The sequence below is a fragment of the Schistocerca cancellata genome, chromosome 2 (assembly GCF_023864275.1).
Source record: "Schistocerca cancellata isolate TAMUIC-IGC-003103 chromosome 2, iqSchCanc2.1, whole genome shotgun sequence".
In the NCBI taxonomy this organism is placed as follows: domain Eukaryota; kingdom Metazoa; phylum Arthropoda; class Insecta; order Orthoptera; family Acrididae; genus Schistocerca; species Schistocerca cancellata.
The window spans coordinates 334,504,874-334,527,585 of NC_064627.1; the positions used below are offsets into that span (position 1 = coordinate 334,504,874).

General features: G+C 40.2%; 1 protein-coding gene across 1 annotated transcript in view; it reads left to right on the forward strand.

Moving 5' to 3' along the window:
* LOC126145525 (probable rRNA-processing protein EBP2 homolog) overlaps positions 1-13,941 on the forward strand; it is a 41,197-nt gene extending 27,256 nt beyond the window's left edge. The window contains exons 5-6 of the mRNA XM_049915564.1: positions 8,533-8,792; positions 13,641-13,941. Coding sequence (XP_049771521.1) covers positions 8,533-8,792; positions 13,641-13,833 — 453 coding nt within the window. The 3' untranslated portion in view covers positions 13,834-13,941. The remainder of the gene's footprint in view (positions 1-8,532; positions 8,793-13,640) is intronic.
* The last annotated feature ends 8,771 nt before the right edge of the window (positions 13,942-22,712 follow it).

Genomic DNA, 22,712 nt, shown 5'->3' on the forward strand with positions numbered 1-22,712 from the left:
TGTTTTGCTTCTCCTTTTCTTGCGTCTTCTTCCCGTGGTGTCATCCCTGTTGGGTCGCACTCGTGATATGACGTGGGGATATGGATGGGTCAGCAGTAGTGCCGGTGCCCCCAGCACTGCCCCCCTGCTCCCAATCTCCTTTTCTTTATTCTTCCTGCTGCCTTGACTCCTTTTGCCTCTTTGCCCATTTTCCGTTCCCATTGAGTGAGCTGTGCTGTTTGCGTTGTTTCTGTCACTTCGAATAGTGTGGCCAATGACTGTGCTATTTGCACCCCTCTTCCCCCATTGTCCCCACCAACCAATCACCCAATGGATTGCTTAATGTCATTGCACGTAATTAATACAGTGTGCACACCTTTAGTTATTGTAAAGCAGCTGTCCGGTCAGATTCAGGTCTGTGGCAACTTCAAGGTCACTATTAATGCAGTTGCAGTCATAGAAACTTATCCCATGCTTTGCCAGAGAACTTGCTCACAAAGTTGGTAGGAGTCACTTCTTTTTGAAAATAAACTTGGCCTAAGCCTATCTTCAAATTCCGTTGGATGATGCATCAAAACAGTTAGTTGTGGTTAATATGCCTTTCAGCCTCTGTTAGTATCAACAGCTGATGTTTTGGGTAGCTAGTGTGCCAGTGTTTCTTAGACCAGGTTAGAGAGAAGTGTTCCTCATTGCATTAACTATCTTGATATTGGCACGACATGTACTACCATGGAGAATCACCTGTTTAACCTACATTCTTTGTTTACGGGTGTACAGGCTGCGGGCCTCAAATGTAATCTCACAAAGTCTTTACTTGTCCAGCCTTCCATTGTATATATGGATCATGAAATGTCCTGGCAAGGCATGCGCCCATTGGAACAACATTTCACTCCATTATGGCTTTGCTTTGTCCATCTAATCTACATGAACTTCAGGCATTACTTGATAAAGTGGCATACTATAGCAAGTTTATTACAAGAGTGGTTTCTATGTCTCACCACTTGCATCTGCTATTTCAGAAAAATGCTCATTTTGTTTGGTCTGCACTCTAGGAGGATGTTTTTGTGCAGATGAAGGATCGTCTTCGCTCAGTGCAACATTTCAACCTGGCAAATGTCTGGTAGTTACCCCGGACACATCCCAGTACGGGCTGGGGCAGTCCTGGCCTGTCACTGTTCAGATGGTCTGAACAGCCTGTTGCCTTTGTGTGTCAGAAACACACACCTCAGCTCGGCAACATTATTCTCAGGTGGAGAAAGAAGCTGCTGCTATTGTCTGTGCCTTAAAAAATTTAATTTAATTATTGCCCATAAGCCCTTGGTTTCCCTTTTTAGCCTGGCTGCATCCATACTGGACAAAGCCACTCATCGTCTTCAGTGTTGGTCTCTGTTCTTGCCCCCTTACAATTGTGGGATCAATTTTCATCCCATATTGCAACATGTGAATGTGGATGCTTTGTCCTGGCTTCTCATGGGCCCTGACCCCTTGTTTGACCAGTAGTAACTGCTTTGTTTTCCACTAGATATGGAGATGATGTACATGGCAGACAGTCAAGTCGGGCATTGAACCACCTCCGGAATTTTTATGAATTGCACCATTGCACTCCCTGTTGGATGGTATTATTCTCCTGTCAACAGAAAGGTTTATTTCTTGTGTTGTACTTCTAGTGACTATGGTGGCAGGAGATCATCTGCTTATTATATCAGTGTCGCTGGGGGCCTCTTGCACAAAACATTGGCACACCGACAATCGTTTTGGCTGGGCATTAGTTAGGAGGTGGAACATCTTGTCGCAGCCAACTGCAAGTGTTCATGTCAGCAGACAGTACCATGCACTGCTTTTTTGCCATAGCTTGCGAGTCAACGTTGATTTTGGTGGTCCTCTGTAGACACTTCCTGGTTGTAAGCAGATGTTGCTTTTTTTTCGTTTTCCTTATTTCATTCATTGTCCGTCTGTGGCAGCAGATATGACTGTCATGTCCCTGTTGAAGAAAGTCTCTGCATAAGGCTTGCCTTGCACCCAGATTTCAGACAGTAGTCGTCAGTTCGTGGTGCAGCCTTAAAAGGACATGCAGTGGCATTTGCCATGTGCCAGCATCTCCCTGCCATCTGCATTCGAAAGACTAGGCCGAATGCCTTTCTGAATGTTCAAGAAACAGATGTGCAAATATGTAGAAAATTTCCCAGGTAGGAAGTTCTCTTAGAATGAAAGCCAATTGGAGCCAAGAGTCCACGTGAGTTTCTGCATGGCCTTCAGCAGTGGACACTGTGCAACGTCTCGCTGCCGGGCAGGCGTTCCCAAACAGCCCTGGTTTTGTCAACTTTTGCGTGTGGCACACCAGTATGGGCCAGGGTGTATGGATGGCACCGTTACTGGATCCCGGCCATTATCTACAGCCATAGATTGACTCTTGGCACACCAACGGAACCAGTTGCGTCCCAGAATGGGCGCAAGGCCCTCTCCTTGGGCCCTAGTCCTGTTGCTTAGTTCTTTGTCTGCCCCGTCCACTCCTGGTGTCAAGCAGGTGTGGTCGTGCCCACCCGCCAAGGGTTTTGTCAGCACCGATGGCTTCCTGAAGCCACTGAACTGAACAGATACAACCATCAGTGAGGATGGAAACCAGGTCTCCATTTCCAGAGCCTCTCCTCTCTGTTCTGTCATCTTCACTGCTTGTACCGACATCACTCATCATAGACCCTTACATCGAGATGGCTCCCATCCCCATCGCTGGTCCTGTCCACTGGTTGCCCCAGGGTTTGCAGGCAGCAGGGTTCTGTTCACAATAGTTTCATCTGTGTGTGCTGGTCCAAGTGGATTGGTAACTTCTTGCACTTTTTGGCTGCCACACCAGGCACAGCTGTGGACGCCATGGATGTCTCTTCAGTCACAGCATCATGGATGGCACCACCTGGTCTTTCTCTCCACAAGGAAGTAGGAGTATAGTAACCTGCCAGTTACTACATCTACTGATCACAGTGGACGAAGTTGGGCCACTATGGGAAGCATAGTGTGTATTGACATTCAAATGACATGCCCGCAACTACTTGTGATGTCCGCCAGTGGCAGCCAGGTCCCTTACTGCTGTCATAAAGTCCACCTTGCATGTGCACCACACCTCTGACAGCTGATGTGGGTAGCATCTCTATAAGGGCGTATTCAGGTCTCCAGGCCCTCAGTTGTTAAGTGGCAGCTGGCAGAACTGGCCACAGGATTGCTCAGACACTACAGAAATGCTTATGTATCATGTACTGCCATATTAGTCTTGTCTGTGCATATGCTTTTCACAATTATGTATCCTTCATACACATACCTAATGACAAGTTATTATTAGGTTAATCATTAAATTCTCATTTACTGTCTGTCACTAAAAGTGAGGTTTTCTTAATTTATTATTATTTTCTTTCTTTCTTTTCTCAGACGTTATGTCTGGTCAAAAATGGAAAGTGACGCGGACCTTGATCAAGCGTGACTTCCTTTTAACTGTACGGTATATGTTATATTGCATTTAGGAACTTTCGGGTGATTGAACATGTATCAATAATTACGGATTTCTGTAGTTGTTTATATTAGTTTGGATGTAGCTGTATTGCATTGATGTACTGGTGGATATTGTGAGGTATGACTCCTGTAGTTGATAGTATAATTGGTATAATGTCAACTTTATCCTGATGCCACATGTCCTTGACTTCCTCAGCCAGTTGGATGTATTTTTCAATTTTTTTCTCCTGTTTTCTTTTGTATATTTGTTGTATTGGGTATGGATATTTTGATTAGTTGTGTTAATTTCTTCTTTTTATTGGTGAGTATGATGTCAGGTTTGTTATGTGGTGTTGTTTTATCTGTTATAATGGTTCTGTTCCAGTATAATTTGTATTCATCATTCTCCAGTACATTTTGTGGTGCATACTTGTATGTGGGAACGTGTTGTTTTATAAGTTTATGTTGTAAGGCAAGCTGTTGATGTATTATTTTTGCTACATTGTCATGTCTTCTGGGGTATTCTGTATTTGCTAGTATTGTACACCCGCTTGTGATGTGATCTACTGTTTCTATTTGTTGTTTGCAAAGTCTGCATTTATCTGTTGTGGTATTGGGATCTTTAATAATATGCTTGCTGTAATATCTGGTGTTTATTGTTTGATCCTGTATTGCAATCATGAATCCTTCCGTCTCACTGTATATATTGCCTTTTCTTAGCCATGTGTTGGATGCGTCTTGATCGATGTGTGGCTCTGTTAGATGATACGGGAGCTTGCCATGTAGTGTTTTCTTTTTCCAATTTACTTTCTTCGTATCTGTTGATGTTATGTGATCTAAAGGGTTGTAGAAGTGGTTGTGAAATTGCAGTGGTGTAGCCGATGTATTTATATGAGTGATTGCTTTGTGTATTTTGCTAGATTCTGCTCGTTCTAGAAAGAATTTTCTTAAATTGTCTACCTGTCCATAATGTAGGTTTTTTATGTCTATAAATCCCCTTCCTCCTTCCTTTCTGCTTAATGTGAATCTTTCAGTTGCTGAATGTATGTTATGTATTCTATATTTGTGGCACTGTGATCGTGTAAGTGTATTGAGTGCTTCTAGGTCTGTGTTACTCCATTTCACTACTCCAAATGAGTAGGTCAATATTGGTATAGCATAAGTATTTATAGCTTTTGTCTTGTTTCTTGCTGTCAATTCTGTTTTCAGTATTTTTGTTAGTCTTTGTCTATATTTTTCTTTTAGTTCTTCTTTAATATTTGTATTAGCTATTCCTATTTTTTGTCTGTATCCTAGATATTTATAGGCATCTGTTTTTTCCATCGCTTCTATGCAGTTGCTGTGGCTATCCGATATGTAATCTTCTTGTGTAGTGTGTTTTCCCTTGACTATGCTATTTTTCTTACATTTGTCTGTTCCAAAAGCCATATTTATATCATTGCTGAATACTTCTGTTATCTTTAGTAATTGGTTGAGTTGTTGATTCGTTGCTGCCAGTAGTTTTAGATCATCCATGTGTAGCAAATGTGTGATTTTATGTTGGTATGTTCCAGTAATATTGTATCCATAATTTGTATTATTTAGCATGTTGGATAGTGGGTTTAGAGCAAGGCAGAACCAGAAAGGACTTAATGAGTCTCCTTGGTATATTCCACGCTTAATCTGTATTGGCTGTGATGTGATATTATTTGAATTTGTTTGTATATTAAGTGTGGTTTTCCAATTTTTCATTACTATGTTTAGGAACTGTATCAATTTAGGATCTACTTTGTATATTTCCAATATTTGTAGTAACCATGAGTGGGGTACACTATGAAAAGCTTTTTGGTAATCAATGTATGCATAGTGTAGCACCTTTGTTTAGTTTTAGCTTGATATGTCACCTCTGCATCTATTATCAGTTGCTCTTTACATCCTCGTGCTCCTTTGCAACAGCCTTTTTGTTCTTCATTTATAATTTTGTTCTGTGTTGTATGTGTCATTAATTTCTGTGTGATGACTGAAGTTAATATTTTGTATATTGTTGGTAGGCATGTTATGGGGCGATATTTAGCTGGGTTTGCTGTGTCTGCTTGATCTTTAGGTTTCAGATAAGTTATTCCATGTGTAAGTGAATCAGGGAATGTGTACGGGTCTGCAACGTAACTGTTAAATAATTTATATCTAAAAACAAAGATAATGAGACTTACCAAACAAAAGCGCTGGGAGGTCGATAGACACACAAACAAACACACAAAATTCTAGCTTTCACAACCAACGGCTGCTTCGTCAGGAAAGAGGGAAGGAGAGGGAAAGACGAAAGGATGTGGGTTTTAAGAGAGAGGGTAAGGAGTCATTCCAATCCCGGGAGCGGAAAGACTCACCTTAGGGGGAAAAAGTACAGGTATACACTCGAGCGCGCGCACACACACACACACACACACACACACACACACACACACACACACACACACACACACACACACACACACATCCATCCGCACATACACAGACACAAGCAGCTTCTGTAAAGTTTGGAAGGTAGGAGACGAGATACTGGCAGAAGTAAAGCTGTGAGTAGCGGGCGTGAGTCGTGCTTCGGTAGCTCAGATGGTAGAGCACTTGCCTGCGATAGGCAAAGGTCCAGAGTTCGAGTCTCGGTCAGGCACACAGTTTTAATCTGCCAGGAAGTTTCATATCAGCGCACACTCCGCTGCAGAGAGTGAGAATCTCATTCTGGAAACATTCCCCAGGCTGTGGCTAAGCCATATCTCCGCAGTATCCTTTCTTTCAGGAGTGCTAGTTCTGCAAGTTTCGCAGAAGAGCTTCTGTAAAGTTTGGAAGGTAGGAGACGAGATACTGGCAGAAGTAAAGCTGTGAGTAGCGGGCGTGAGTTGTGCTTAGGTAGCTCAGATGGTAGAGCACTTGCACGCGATAGGCAAAGGTCCCGAGTTCGAGTCTCGGTCGGGCACACAGTTTTAATCTGCCAGGAAGTTTCATATCAGCGCACACTCCGCTGCAGAGTGAGAATCTCATTCACATCATCTTTGTTTTTAGATAAATTTTTCCCACGTGGAATGTTTCCCTCTATTATATTCATATGTTAAATAATTTAGTTAGATGTGAATGTGTTGAGGTGAACTTCTTTAGCCAGAATTTGGTATTTTATCTTTTCCATGGGCTTTCCAATTGTGAGTAGAATTAATTGCTTGGGTGACTTCATGTTGCAAAATTATCACTTCAGGCATTCGCGGTATCATCTTGTATGTGTCTGTTTCTGCTTGTATCCACCGTGCATGCCTGTTATGTTGTACCGGGTTTGACCATATGTTGTTCCAGAAGTGTTCCATGTCTGTTATGCTTGGTGGATTGTCTATTTTAATGTGTGTGTTATCTATTGTCTGGTAAAATTTCTTTTGGTTTGTGTTGAATGTTTGATTTTGTTTCCTTCTATTTTCACTTTTTTTGTATCTTCTAAGTCGTTTGGCCATTGCTTGTAATTTTTGCTTCTTTTCATCTAATTGCTCTATCGCTTCTTGTTGTGAGATTTTACCTAACCTTCTTTCGTTTTTTTCCTGACATTTCATTTCTTATAAATTGTGTTAGCTGTCCAATGTCTTTTCTCAGTTTTTTCTATTCTGATCTGTAGCCTGTGTTGCCATGCTGGTTTTGTGGGTTTCTTCTGTGTGTTGGTTGGTTCTGATCTCTGCCTAGTGTGTATATTTAGTGTAGTGAGTGCTCCTATATAAACCATATATAAACCAGTAGTTGTAACTCTTCCATAGTTGTGTTTTCATTTATTTTGCTGTGTATGATTGTGTTGATAGTTTTTATTGTTGTTTCGACTTGTGGGTTATTTGGCGGTCTATGCAAGAATGGTCTAATGTCTGTATTTGTGTCTTTGTATTCTATGTATATGTTAGTTGAAATTTCTCTTCTATATCTAACATGTGTGTCACTTCGTGTTCTATTTGTGCTTGTTCTGGTGGCTGTCTTAAGATTTCGTTTTCCTCTGATTGTTTAATTGATGCGTGTTGGTCTTTGTTTGTTTGCTCTGGGATGTTTGAGTTCATTACTGTATTTTCTTCTTCTTCTGGTTGCACATTATTTTGTTCCAGTATTTGTTGTACTTGTTGTTTGATGTTTTGTAGTTCTGACTGGGGTATCCTGTTATTTTTGATTATTACACGGATCTGATCAGCTAGTTGTCGTTCTGTTAAAAATTTTAATTCTGGGTATCTGGTAATAAATGTTGTGTATACTTGTGATCTGTATCCAGTTGTGTTGGTTCCTAGGTTTGTTGCTTGGTAATAACAGAACGTGAGGTGTTGATTAACTTCATCTGACCATCTCATCCTCTGTCTTTGTTTTCCTTCTAGGGTGGTTCCAGGAAGCATATCCTGCAAAACACCTCTATTTGGATTTAAATCATTTTCCAGTTGGTTAGCAGTGTCGTTACCTTTGTGGGCAGGCATAGGGTTCAAGTGTCGTCCCCGACCATGACGGCGCTTGTCCGAGGCTTCCTTAGTTCTGTCCTGAACCAAGTAATCACACTAAAAGGGGGGTTAGCCCTATTAGTGGTTTGTTCTTTTCGTCGCCTTTTACGACTGGCGGAACATACCGGAGGCCTATTCTTTTCCCGGGCCTCCACGGGATTTATTATTATTATTATTATTATTATTATTATTATTATTATTATTATTATTATTATTCTTATTCTGCTCTCCTGGTTCTTGTTTAAAGTCCATATAAGCTATGTATTCATGAATATTGTCATGAAACTGACAGTTTGATAACTTCTTACATCAGCCCTTGTAAAGGTTGGCTTCTTATTTACATCTCTCCTCAAAAGACATTCATACTTAGTTGAGATGTAACTCATCATCATTAATAGTCCATTTTATTATTTAAATTGTAGCATGGCATCTTAGCAAGCCTATAAATAACTTCCAGTTTTTTCTGCTATATTATTTTATGCTTTCTCACTATGATTGCCTACTGATGGAAATGTTTAAGTTTTCTTGTTACTTGTTTCACACAGCTTGAAAATTTGATAAGAATAAAGAATGATATCTCAGTTCTGCCTTCCTGTTACAGGTTCGGGAACATCTTCAGAAAAAACAACATGCTGCTGAACGCAGTGAGAAAGTTCGCCAAATACGACAAATGCGTAAAATGCAGAAACAAATTCAAGTGCAGAGTAAACTAAAGAGAGCAAGTGAAAAGAAAGAAATGTTGGAGGAAGTAAAGAAATTTCGCAAGAAGGTGCGGCAGGATCTTGACTTTTTGGATGACAAAAAGCCACAACAGAGAAAGTTGAATGCTCAAGGGTCTAAGTTCGATGGCAAAAATAAATGGTAAGGTTTTTTGTTATTAAAGTAGTTATAATATTTTAAACAATAAAATGTTGTAAAGAGAAGAGAGAGTTGCATTGTGTTAGATACATAGTGGATCTTTTGTTTGATTTTGAATTTGAGTGCAATTCATCCACACATCAATGCAGATAATTGCTGTGTTTCACATGATGTGTATTAAGTACTGCAGCTGCTGTTCCATGCATCTTCCGAACAGTATGCTATCACCCGTTATGGTGTTGATTCATTATGTCACAACTATTTGGTACTTAACCCTACTGAAAGTAATCATTGATGTTAATTAACTTTCATACTTACACTTAATTGTTTACTCCTGGCTCTGTTCCTAACTAATAATTACTTCACAGGAATTCCCCTGGTTGTGTGTACACTTTCTGCACAGAAAACCCCCAAATGGGGTTTCATTGTGCCTCTGAAAAAGAATAACATTTCAACATGTAATAAGAAGTCTCTTCTTCAAAGTATTTGTCCTAAATGCAGTCTTTTACAGAAGACAACATGACAATAGTGTGTTAAGACAGTAAGAGAATAAAAGTTTTTTGAAATATTGTGGAGAGCTGCATCAAACCAGTCTTCAGACTGAGGACAACAACAACAGAAATTTCACCCCAGCCATTGGAAATATTTGTTAAATGCAGGAATTTATTAAAAACGGATTTGTTGTTACTGGGTTTTACTGCAAGTCAAAAGTTGAAAAAGACATGCACACTGTGAAATCCAAAGCTGACTTTAAAATCTATGCCTCAGTATCAGTATTAATGTTGACATGCCTGAACTCAGCTGAATGCTTGAGAATGCAACTTTCGAACCTTCATTTCATGCTGTGTTAGGCCACATACTATTCCACAGGCTCCAGATTTTGCAAATAATGGGTACTCGTATGAACTATTTGATCATGTTAGATACGTGTACTAAGATTACATACGGACCGAAAGATTCTTACGGAAGAAATATACATCATGTCTGAATGGCTTGCCGAAAGGAAAGTGATTGCACTCCTCTTCGTATCTGTGGTTATCTGCTGTATCTATTTTCAGTAGGTTAAAACTGGACAGCAGTTTGCTCTTCCCTAGTTGCTCATACAGAAAAACCTACTGCCTGGTTATTGATACAGCCACACTGTTTCATGCGTGATGAACGCACAAGTCTCTCGTAGCTATGCAGACCACCCAGAACTATGTAATTCATATACACTCCTGGAAATTGAAATAAGAACACCGTGAATTCATTGTCCCAGGAAGGGGAAACTTTATTGACACATTCCTGGGGTCAGATACATCACATGATCACACTGACAGAACCACAGGCACATAGACACAGGCAACAGAGCATGCACAATGTCGGCACTAGTACAGTGTATATCCACCTTTCGCAGCAATGCAGGCTGCTATTCTCCCATGGAGACGATCGTAGAGATGCTGGATGTAGTCCTGTGGAACGGCTTGCCATGCCATTTCCACCTGGCGCCTCAGTTGGACCAGCGTTCGTGCTGGACGTGCAGACCGCGTGAGACGACACTTCATCCAGTCCCAAACATGCTCAATGGGGGACAGGTCCGGAGATCTTGCTGGCCAGGGTAGTTGACTTACACCTTCTAGAGCACGTTGGGTGGCACGGGATACATGCGGACATGCATTGTCCTGTTGGAACAGCAAGTTCCCTTGCCGGTCTAGGAATGGTAGAACGATGGGTTCGATGACGGTTTGGATGTACCGTGCACTATTCAGTGTCCCCTCGACGATCACCAGTGGTGTACGGCCAGTGTAGGAGATCGCTCCCCACACCATGATGCCGGGTGTTGGCCCTGTGTGCCTCGGTCGTATGCAGTCCTAATTGTGGCGCTCACCTGCACGGCGCCAAACACGCATACGACCATCATTGGCACCAAGGCAGAAGCGACTCTCATTGCTGAAGACGACACGTCTCCATTCGTCCCTCCATTCACGCCTGTCGCGACACCACTGGAGGTGGGCTGCACGATGTTGGGGCGTGAGCGGAAGACGGCCTAACGGTGTGCGGGACCGTAGCCCAGCTTGATGGAGACGGTTGCGAATGGTCCTCGCCGATACCCCAGGAGCAACAGTGTCCCTAATTTGCTGGGAAGTGGCGGTGCAGTCCCCTACGGCACTTCGTAGGATCCTACGGTCTTGGCGTGCATCTGTGCGTCGCTGCGGTCCGGTCCCAGGTCGATGGGCACGTGCACCTTCCGCCGACCACTGGCGACAACATCGATGTACTGTGGAGACCTCACGCCCCACGTGTTGAGCAATTCGGCGGTACGTCCACCCGGCCTCCCGCATGCCCACTATACGCCCTCGCTCAAAGTCCGTCAACTGCACATACAGTTCACGTCCACGCTGTCGCGGCATGCTACCAGTGTTAAAGACTGCGATGGAGCTCCGTATGCCACGGCAAACTGGCTGACACTGACGGCGGCGGTGCACAAATGCTGCGCAGCTAGCGCCATTCGACGGCCAACACCGCGGTTCCTGGTGTGTCCGCTGTGCCGTGCGTGTGATCATTGCTTGTACAGCCCTCTCGCAGTGTCCGGAGCAAGTATGGTGGGTCTGACACACCGGTGTCAATGTGTTCTTTTTTCCATTTCCAGGAGTGTATTTTTTAATGACAGTCTTCTAATTTGGTAACAGTTTACATTTGTTTTCTGTTTTCATGTAGTAGAGTAAGTAATCATTAATATTGAGGGGTAGCTTCACATATTTGTAAAAATAAATTACCAACAAAATGCCAGTTTGGTTTTCAGAAAGGCTTTTCAACAGATGATGTTACATATGCTTTTGTTGATCAAATATTAAATGCACTGAATAACCAAACATCACTAGTTGTAATTTTCTTTGATCTTACAGAGACTTTTGATCATGTAAATCATGGAATTCTTCTAGACAAACTTAAGCATTATGGTATGAGTGGGACAGTACACAAATGGTTTAATTCATATGTAACTGGAAGAGTACAAAAGGTTGAAATAAACAGTTTACATATGTGCAAAAATCAACAGATTTCCCAAACTGGAGAGGTATCAACAATGGGGTCACACAGGGTTCAGTCTTGGGTCCCTTATTGTTCCTAATACACCGTATATCAATGACTTGCCACTCTATATTCACGAAGATGCAAAGCTAGTTCTTTTTGCTGATGTTAAAAGTGTAGTAATCACACCCAACAAACAAGAGTTAGCAGAGGAAATTGTAAATAATGTCTTTCAGAAAATAATTGTTTCTCTGCTAATGGACTCTCATTAAGTTTTGATAAAACACAGTATATATGGTTCTGTGCAGTAAATGGCACAACACCATTAATAAATGTAGAGTTTGAACAGAAGCCTGTAGCTAACCTGGAGTATTCAAATTTTTTGGGGGAGTGCATTGATTGGAGATTGAATTGGAAGAAACACATTTATGATCTGCTGAAACATTTGAGATCATCTACTTATGCTTTTAGGGTTATTGCAAATTTTGGCGATAAACATATAAGTAAATTAGCTTACTATGCCTATTTTCATTCACTGCTTTTGTATGGTATCCTATTTTGGGGTAATTCATCATTAAGGGAAAAAGTATTCATTGCACAAAAGCATGTAACCAGAATAATAGCTGGAGCCCAGATAGCAATATATATATTCTCTTATGAAATTCGGTATTAATAACCCATCCCAATTCAAAAGCAATAGTAATGCGTATACCTACAACAGTAAGACAAAGGTTGATCTTCACTACATTGGGTTGAATCTAACTTTGGCACAGAAATGGGTGAATAATACTGCCACAGAAATCTTTCATCATTTACCAGTTATGCATCAAAAGTCTGACTGATAGCCAACCAACATTTAAAAACAAATTAAAAGAATTTCTGAATGACAACTCTTACTCCTAAATAGATGAATTTTTAGATATAAATTAGTTATCTTACAAGTAAAAAAATAAAATAAAAGCTTGAATTACAGCATATAAAGAAACCTTTTGATAAATCAACACATTTCACATTCTTGATCTATGGAACAAGTATTAATCTGATCTTATCTAACTTTGCTGAGGCTTATTTGTTGTACCAGCAATGTTTGAAGCATGATGCAGTAGTTGTGTTTTTGTCAGTTGTTTTCATTAAACCTGCATTTGTGGGAGGACTTACTTATGTGGATCATTAACTACAGATTTTAGTTTTTGCTAGAGTATTTATTTATGTGTGTATTTGATGAACCACATAGGCGTGCCTTGTCAAATATCCAGCCATCATTTTGATGTTGTGTAAGAATACTGATAGCTACTGCAGTGACCTTATAAAACTGACTCTGAATCCGTTTAATATCACTATGATTGAATTTATTATTTATGGACTTTACACACTGTACAGAGTTCCATAATCATGATTCTGCAACATAGTTGGCGTGATTTCTATCACTGCGGATGGTGTAATAAAAAATTTATTGAGTATGCAATGAGCAATTCAGGTCTTTCTCACACTTTTCAACAGTCATTTTAACTTCATTACAGTTCAAACTAGATTGTGTTTATTTTCCCAAAACTTGAACAGTTTCAGTTAAAACATTAAAAATTTACTTTCTTACTACATTAGAGAGACAGTGACTTACATTAGTAATCAACTGTGTTATCTCAAGACTGTAATTATAATGAAATGTGGGAGAGGAAGGAATAACATATAGGAGAAACAAACAAATAAGCAGTTACGTGAATTTCTTCGTTTGTGGAACTGTAACTTTTGAGCTAAATACTGCAAAATTGAGAAACTAGAAGTAGCTGCTATTTTAAACAGTTAAATGTGACATTGTTTTACACTAAAATTTTATTTTAACAGGGCACAAGCTAAGAAGAAATACAAGGACAAGAAATTTGGATTTGGAGGGAAGAAAAGGGGCTCGAAGACTAATACAAAAGACAGTTTTGCTGACATGTCAGAATTCCGAAAATCGAAGAAAAACAAAATGAAAAAACAGTCAAGACCTGGGAAAAGTAAAAGGATAAAACAGAAAGCTCGTAGAAAGAACTGAAAATGCTGTTACAGCAACTGACTGCAATTAAATATTAAGTTTTTTTTGTTGGTATTTAAGCTGTGACTAGGACAGTTTGATGAGTAAAGTGATTATTTACATTAAAAATACATTGTTTTTGTTCTTACCATCTGCAGATCAATCCTATTGCTGTTACAGGTTGCTGAGAACAGAGTGTGTGTGTGTGTGTGTGTGTGTGTGTGTGTGTGTGTGGGGGGGGGGGGGTTCTTTTTTTGTTTCTTTTGTTGGATTAAATTCTGGTATTAATTTCAGTGACACTTCTAATTGCATGTGTTATGCTCAGTTCTAATGTTCATCTTTTCTACTGCTAAACAGTTTTAGCCCCCATTCATAATGTAGGAGAAAAGTCATTAACCTTAAGTGAGTGAAAATTAGACTGAACAAGGAAAGAAACTGGTATGGTCTTTTGAAAGCAGCCATCCTGGTATTTGCCTCACAATACTTCGAAGAAAACTTGGGCAACCCAGATCAGGATGCCCAGGTGGCTACTTAATCTCCTCCTCCTGAATGTGAATCTTATGTCGTAACGATTGGCAGCTTTGTTAATTAAGCTATTTCTATTCCATCTTAATATGGGACATGTCGAGGGCTTAGATTTTGATTATTAAAGCACTGTGCTGAGTGCTAGAAGTTTCATAGTAATAAAGGATTCATTGTTTAATACAGCATCTTGGAAGGCAGTTATCACACACTTACGGAGGCAGTGTGTCAATTTACTAATATCCTTTCACCTTTTAAGTCACAGTGCAATACACTAGCTACATTATTCCTGTTGTTTTGTGAAACAGTGTGGTGAGAAAAAACTAGTGTCCAGCATGTGCAGCACAACTGAGGTGTAGCACAATAATCTCCACCTAAAGATGCAGCATTTTGTATGTGAAAGTATCTTTGTTAATACACACCATGAGGATTCAGATGTTGATGTAGCATTACCTTTTCCTTCGAGGATGAATTATTGTCGTATTCTGACATAAGATCAGGACATTGATGGTTTTGTGTTAACTCTTTGGGCCCTGAGCTGTAATATGAAAACCTATGCTAAAAATCTTGCACATTTTTACCATATTTTCAGCTATAGTGTCTCATGAGGGGAAGGCCTGAGACATGGCAAACTGATTCGGCTCATATTTGTCAGGTCGTTTGTGTACAACTTAAAAAGAAAGACTAAGATATTTTGATTCTCTCACTGAACTCCCAAAAAATATTTTTTTTTTTGTGGTCAAAGTCCACGTCATTGCTAGAGCTGTGCAGCATCATCTTTCAGAAACTCCATGTCACTATCTTTAAAATCACAGGACAGTTACTAACAATTTAACCTTTACTTTGCCATGTTTCGATGCAACTAAGTGCTTGCACATCAGAAAGTGCCCCATCCTACTTCCTCCTTGAATGCCATCTCTGACTTTTTGATTTTATCAAAGCATCCCCTTAAACATTTTTGACACTGTTGACCTTACTGTTATTTGATCACTGTATCTAATTTACCTGTTTCATATTTTAACCCAGTTAGTTTTCTCATCCAGAATTTTCCTGATATCCATTTCTATTCTACTCTCTGTTGCCCCATTTCGATTCAACAGTGTCAATTGTTATTGTATCAGAATTACAGTGTCATTAACTGCTTCCTTTTCTGTCTGAATTTGAACTCCCCTTCCTGTCTGACCCAAACAAACTAAGTGGCTGTTTAATGCCCTGCATGATTGGTTTTGGTTCTGAAAAGAAAAACAATTGTAAATTATCATTGTTGGTGCTTATGTGATTGGACACCTACTCTGGCATTGTATCTCTGATGTCATATGGTTTTTGCTGCTGTTACTGGTGCTTCTGCTACTGCCGTGTCTGCTTCTGGATGCTATAGTTATGCAGTTAATTGCACATGAGTCTATCTGTCTTCTATAACTCATGATAATATCCAATTTGAAGTTTCATGTTCTGACTTTTGAGTCCCCATGCAAACTGCACCACATCCCAAAAGAGGGCCTTACCTTGTAAATTCTCCCTATATGCTGTTTCGCTAATAAATAATAGACCAAAACAAGTAATAGCAGGCAGCATGGGATGAATACTTAAAGGAATAATTCAATTTATTCATTAACCGTTCTTGTTCAAAGGCTTCCACATCTTATAAGTTGAAATAATGATGACTACCGTATTTTATGGACTCTGATGCACTTCTTTCTTCAAAAAATTGGCTCCAGAATTTAGGTGCACCTTATACTCTAAATTAATATAAAAATATCCAGTGTCTGATTTAAAATTTCCGCAAGTCTTAGCCAGTATTTAGCCATATATTCAATGCCAAGGGAAACCTGTCTCTATTTGGCAATATTGCATTCCACTGGCAGTAGCAATGCACTGATTGCGATGAATATGAGTTGTGGGGATTTACTGTCTTGCCAACACTGTCTCCCTCCTGCCCTGCCATCAGAAAATCCAGAACACTGTCTAACCTGTGTTGCGTCATTGCAGTCTACAGTGCCAGTGGCTTGAATTGAAAGTGATTTGTTTTATGGGTAACAGTACAATTTTGTTAGTAACTGGTTTTATAATGTGATAATAAATAATAAAGTCGTGTGACGACGGCCTCCCGTCGGGTAGACCGTTCGCCTGGTGCAAGTATTTCGATTTGACGCCACTTCGGCGACTTGTGCGTCGATGGGGATGAAATGACAATGATTAGGACAACACAACAACTAGTCCCTGAGCGGAGAAAATCTCTGACCCAGCCAGGAATCGAACCCGGGCCCTTAGGATTGACAGTCTGTCGCGCTGACCACTCAGCTACCGGGGGCAGACATTCATGAGATGTGGGCTATAAATTGAAATTAACGGCACAATGCAGAACATGGAAACGAAGCAACTGAGCAGCATTTTGGCCCTTCACCAACAGAAAAAAAACATTCACAATTGGTGGACTGATAAAGAAGCACTGAAAAAAATGGGGAAGACTGAATGTGCAGATAGAGGACTGAATGAATGCAAAATGGCCAAAACTGGATTATGACAGTTGAAATGGATTCAAGGACACCGTAAAAATAGCATTGGAATGGATACAAAAATGATGCAAATAGACACTCGTAAGCTAGTGCTGCAGTGGAACTTAAAAGGCTTTATGGGTGGAGTTGGTTGGTGCTACAGGTTTATGAAGTGTCATGGACATAGCATGCAAACCAAAACATCTCAGAAAATGTCACAAGAGAATGAAGAAGTGTGGAACTATGCCAAATAGTGAATATGGACAGAACTCCTCTGACATTTGATGTGCTGGGTAAAAAAAGTCTTGCCTTGCAAGTTGCTAAAATGTAACTATGAAAAACAAGTGGACATGAAAAAATGCACTACACTGTTGTCCTTTAATGTTGTGCTCATGATACTGAACTTAATTCAATGATCATTTTCAAGCACAAAACAATGCCAAAATCTTCTGAAATACTGCCAGGTGTTGTTGTTGTTGTTGTTGTTGTTGTTGTTGATGTACGTGACAGGGTCGGATGGACGATGCTGGTATGAAATTATGGATTAATGGAGTGTGGGAGAGATGGAAAGGTGCTTCATTGAAGAGTTCTCTTCTTGTGCTAGATCAGTTTAGTAGTCATTTGAAAACTTCTGTGAAAGAGAAACTGAGACAAGGAAATACAGAGCTTGCTATTTATTCCAGGACTACTTACTTCACAATTGCAACCTCTTGATGTCTCGATAAACAAACGATTTAAAGTGTGTGTGAGAGAGAAATGGAACAAATAGATGTGGATGAAACCCAACTTGAATTAATGCTGAAGGGAGCTTTAAAACAACCAACAATCAAACAAGTGTGTCAATGGATAAAACAATCATGATCTAGTGTGAGAGAAGACATTATTGTTAAATCTTCCAAGAAGTGTGGCATAAGTAATGCTCTTGATGGCAGTGAAGACCACCTTATATATGGAGAGGACAACAATGGAGGAGGAGGAGGTGTAGGAGGAGAAAGTTAGTATGACAATTTCCAGTAATTTTAAAGGTCAGTTTGGTTTTATAAACTAAGAATGTTTTTTAGTCTGACTTTTCAATCTAACAACAATAATAATAATTGTAAATTATTTATTTATTTATTTTTTAAATTGCGTCTTACAGTCTGTAGCATCTGACAGTCCATGCTGTTGTTGTTGTTGTTGTTGTCTTCAGTCCTGAGACCAGTTTGATGCAGCTCTCCATGCTACTCTATTCTGTGCAAGCTTCCTCATCTCCCAGTACCTACTGCAGCCTACATCCTTCTGAATCTGCTTAGTGTATTCATCTCTTGGTCTCCCTCTACGATTTTTACCCTCCATGCTGCCCTCCTATACCAGATTGGTGAACCCTCGATGTCTCAGAACATGTCCTACCAACCGATCCCTTCTTCTAGTCACGTTGTGCCACAAGCTCCTCTTCTCCCCAATTCTATTCAATACCTCCTCATTAGTTATGTGATCTACCCATCAAATCTTCAGCATTCTTCTGTAGCACCACATTTCGAAAGCTTCTATTCTCTTTTTGTCTAAACTATTTATTGTCCACATTTCACTTCCATTTCACGTAAAGAGTATATCCCTGGTTGGAGTTCCGAGAGTGAGGAGTTACTAAAAGAATATGAAGACCATCCTAACTCTGACAATGCAACAAGCCTCCTCCAGTCCCTGGATGATAATCGAAGAAAGATCTGGCATGAAACAGTGGGGTCCCTAGATTACACCCATTCTAGCAGAAAAGCCTGGTCTATCATCAGGAAATTAGACTCATCAAACCCTACAACAAAAAGATCAAAAAATGCCATCAATTTGAATGACTACACTAAACACCTTGTGTCAGTTACAAAGAATATAAAGGACAAGCAAGTCAAAAGGGATATCAAACTACAGCTGAACACCAAGAAAAGAGCAGCCCTACAGTCTTCCGAATTCTCTACTCCATTTCAAGAAGAGGAAACTAAAGCTGCAATCAAAAGTATGAAACTTGGAAAAGCAGCTGGATATGATGGAATATACCCAGAATTCCTGGCTCACTGTGGACCAGCTACAGTAAAATGGTTGACCAACTTCCTTTCAAACATCCTGCAAACTGGAAACATCCCACATCTGATGAAGAAATCAAAAATATTAGCCATACTGAAACCAAATAAAGATCCCACAAAAGTGGAAAACTATCGTCCAATAGCACTCTTAAGTATCACTTATAAACTCCTTGAGCGTCTGATCTACAACAGAATCTGTGAAACAATCAACCATCATATTCCTATCGAGCAAGCAGGATTTAGACCTGGGAGAAGTTGTAACGATCAGGTACTATCTCTCACTACGCACATTGAAAATGGGTATGAGAAGAAATCAGTAAGTGTGGCTGCCTTTTTGGATCTATCTGCTGCCTACGACACTGTTTGGCGAGAAGGACTCCTTTTAAAATTTGTGAGTGTTATCCCATGTCGTAAACTCACGGCCTTACTCAACAATATGCTAAGCAATAGGTACTTTCAGATCTACTCAGATAATGATAGGAGCAGAATGTTTAAACTAAATGACGGCTTACCTCAAGGGTCTGTTCTGGCTCCCCTCCTTTTCAATTTGTATATACACGACTTACCAGAAACATCTTCAAGGAAATTCATATATGCTGATGATATTTGTCTGGTGACTCAGTGCTCCAATTTTGCTGATGCTGAAACTATCTTATCCACTGATCTGGAAGCCTTAGACAAATATTTCAAGAAATGGTGCCTCCACCTAAATCCTCAGAGAACAGTTATATCTGCATTCCACCTACGTAACAGACAGTCAAATTACAAACCAGAAGTTGTATTCAGAGACCAAGTGTTGCCATACTGTAGTACACCAAAGTACCTGGGATTAACACTAGATAGAACTCTGTCTTTCAAGCAGCATTTATCAAATGTGGCTGCTAAAGTTAAAACTAGAAATAATATTCTTCAGAAGCTTGTTGGTACATCATGGGGAGCCAATACTAACGTCCTGAGATCTACAGCATTAGCTCTGTCATATTCTGTTGCTGAATATTGCTGCCCAACCTGGATCAACAGTGTTCACACTAAGAAGATAGACGTGCAACTCAATCAGGCAATGCGACTAATCACAGGATGTATTCGGAGCACAAACACGCTGTGGCTGCCTGTTCTAAGCAATATCCCACCTCCAGCCCTAAGAAGATCAGAAGCTCTCCTAAAGACGTGGAAAAACATTCAGCAGAACCCCCAGCTCCCCATCCATCAAGATATTGTACAAGGAACACACCAACGCTTGAAATCGAGGAAACCACCATGGCGCACAGCACTCGACCTTGAAGGATCTGCTTTCAACATTAACAGTTCATGGAAACTCCAGTGGGAACAGTCTTCAGTAGCCAATAAACATCTAGTCGAGGACCCTTCCAAGCAGACGCAAGGATTTGATCTTCCAAGGCGTCAGTGGAGGATCATTAACCGCATTCGAACTGGACAAGGCAGATGTGGCTATCTACTGCACAAATGGGGATGGGTTGGCTCTGCAAATTGTGACTGTGGTGCCCCCTCACAGACGATTCATCACATTGTTGCTGACTGCCCTCATCGTACTTTCAGAGGAACTTTAATGGACATTCACCGTACATCGGATGAAGCAGTCAAGTGGATTGAAGAACTAGACATAGAGCTGTAAAATTGTACGAACTTGTGATTGTACATTTTAGTCCTGAAAATATTGTATATAAATGTAAATCAATGTACACATCATACGATAAATAAAATAAATAAATAAACTTCCAGACGTGGCTACACTCCATACAAATACTTTCAGAAAAGACTTCTTGACATTTAAATCTATACTCGATGTTAACAAATTTTTCTTCTTCAGAAACCCTTTCCTTGCCTTCCTTTTCCTTTGCTTTTGTTGATGTTCATCTTACACCCTCCTTTCAAGACACTGTCCATTCCGTTCAACTGCTCTTCCAAGTCCTTTGTTGTCTCTGACAGAATTACAATATCATCGGCGAACCTCAAAGTTTTTATTTCCTCTCCATGGATTTTAATACCTACTCTGAACTTTTCTTTTGTTTCCTTTATTGCTTGCTCAATATATAGATTGAATAACATTGAGGATAGGCTACAACCCTGTCTCACTCCCTTCCCAACCACTGCTTCCCTTTCATACCCCTCGACTCTTTATAACTGCCATCTGCCCTCTGTACAAATTGTAAATAGCCTTTCGCTCCCTGTATTTTACCCCTGCCACCTTCAGAATTCGAAAGAGAGTATTCCAATCAACATTGTCAAAAGCTTTCTCTAAGTCTACAAATGCTAGAAACGTAGGTTTGCCTTTCCTTAATCTTTCTTTTAAGACAAGTCATAGGGTCAGTATTGCCTCAAGTGTTCCAACATTTCTACGGAATCCAAACTGTTCTTCCCCGAGGTCGGCTTCTACCAGTTTTTCCATTCGTCTGTAAAGAGTTCATGTTAGTATTTTGCAGCTGTGACTTATTAAACTGATAGTTCGGTAATTTTCACGTCTGTCAACACGTGCTTTCTTTGGGATTGGAATTATTATATTCTTCTTGAAGTCTGAGGGTATTTTGCCTGTCTCATACATCTTGCTCACCAGATGGTAGAGTTTTGTCAGGACTGGCTCTCCCAAGGCTGTCAGTAGTTCTAATGGAGTGTTGTCTACTCCGGGGGCCTTGTTTCGACTTAGGTCATTCAGTGCTCTGTCAAACTCTTCACGCGGTATCATATTTACCATTTCATCTTCATCTACATCCTCTTCCATTTCCATAATACTGTCCTCAAGTACATCGCCATTGTATAGACCCTCTATATACCCCTTCCATCTTTCTGCTTTCCCTTCGTTGCTTAGAACTGGGTTTCCGTCAAAGCTCTTGATATTCATACAAGTGGTTCTCCTTTCTCCAAAGGTCTCTCTAATTTTCCTGTAGGCAGTATCTATCTTACCCCTAGTGAGATAAGCCTCTACATCCATACATTTGTCCTCTAGCCATCCCTGCTTAGCCATTTTGCACTTCCTGTCGATATCTTTTTTGAGATGTTTGTATTCCTTTTTGGCTGCTTCATTTACTGCATTTTTATATTTTCTCCTTTCATCAATTAAATTCAATATTTCTTCTGTTACCCAAGGGTTTCTACTAGCCCTCGTCTTTTTACCTATTTGATCCTCTGCTGCCTTCACTATTTCATCCCTCAAAGCTACCCATTCTTCTTCTACAGTGTTTCTTTCCCCCATTCCTGTCAATTGTTCCCTTATGCTCTCCATGAAACTCTGTACAATCTCTGGTTTTGTCAGTTTATCCAGGTCCCATCTCCTTAAATTCCCACCTTTTTGCGATTTCTTCAGTTTTAACCTACAGTTCATAACCAATAGATTGTGATCAGAGTCCACATCTGCCCCTGAAAATGTCTTCCAATTTAAAACCCGGTTCGTAAATCTCTGTCTTACCATTATATAATGTATCTGATACCTTTTAGTATCTCCAGGGTTCTTCCATGTATACAATCTTCTTTCATGATCCTTGATCCAAGTGTTAGCTATGATTACCGTATTTACTCGAATCTAAGCCGCACCTGAAAAATGAGACTCGAAATCAAGGAAAAAAAAATTTCCTGAATCTAAGCTGCACCTGAAATTTCAGACTCAAAATTCAAGGGGAGAGAAAAGTCTTAGGCCCCACCTCCAAATCGAAACAAAGTTCGTCCATTGTAATATGAAACACAATTTAGGTCGAATGAATGACGATACAGCTACAGTAGTTTGGTTCAAGTCGTAAGCTTTACCAGGTAGCCATTGCTATGGGTCATGCGCTCCGTCCGTATGTATACGGGTACCCTTCCTTTTTCACATACTTAT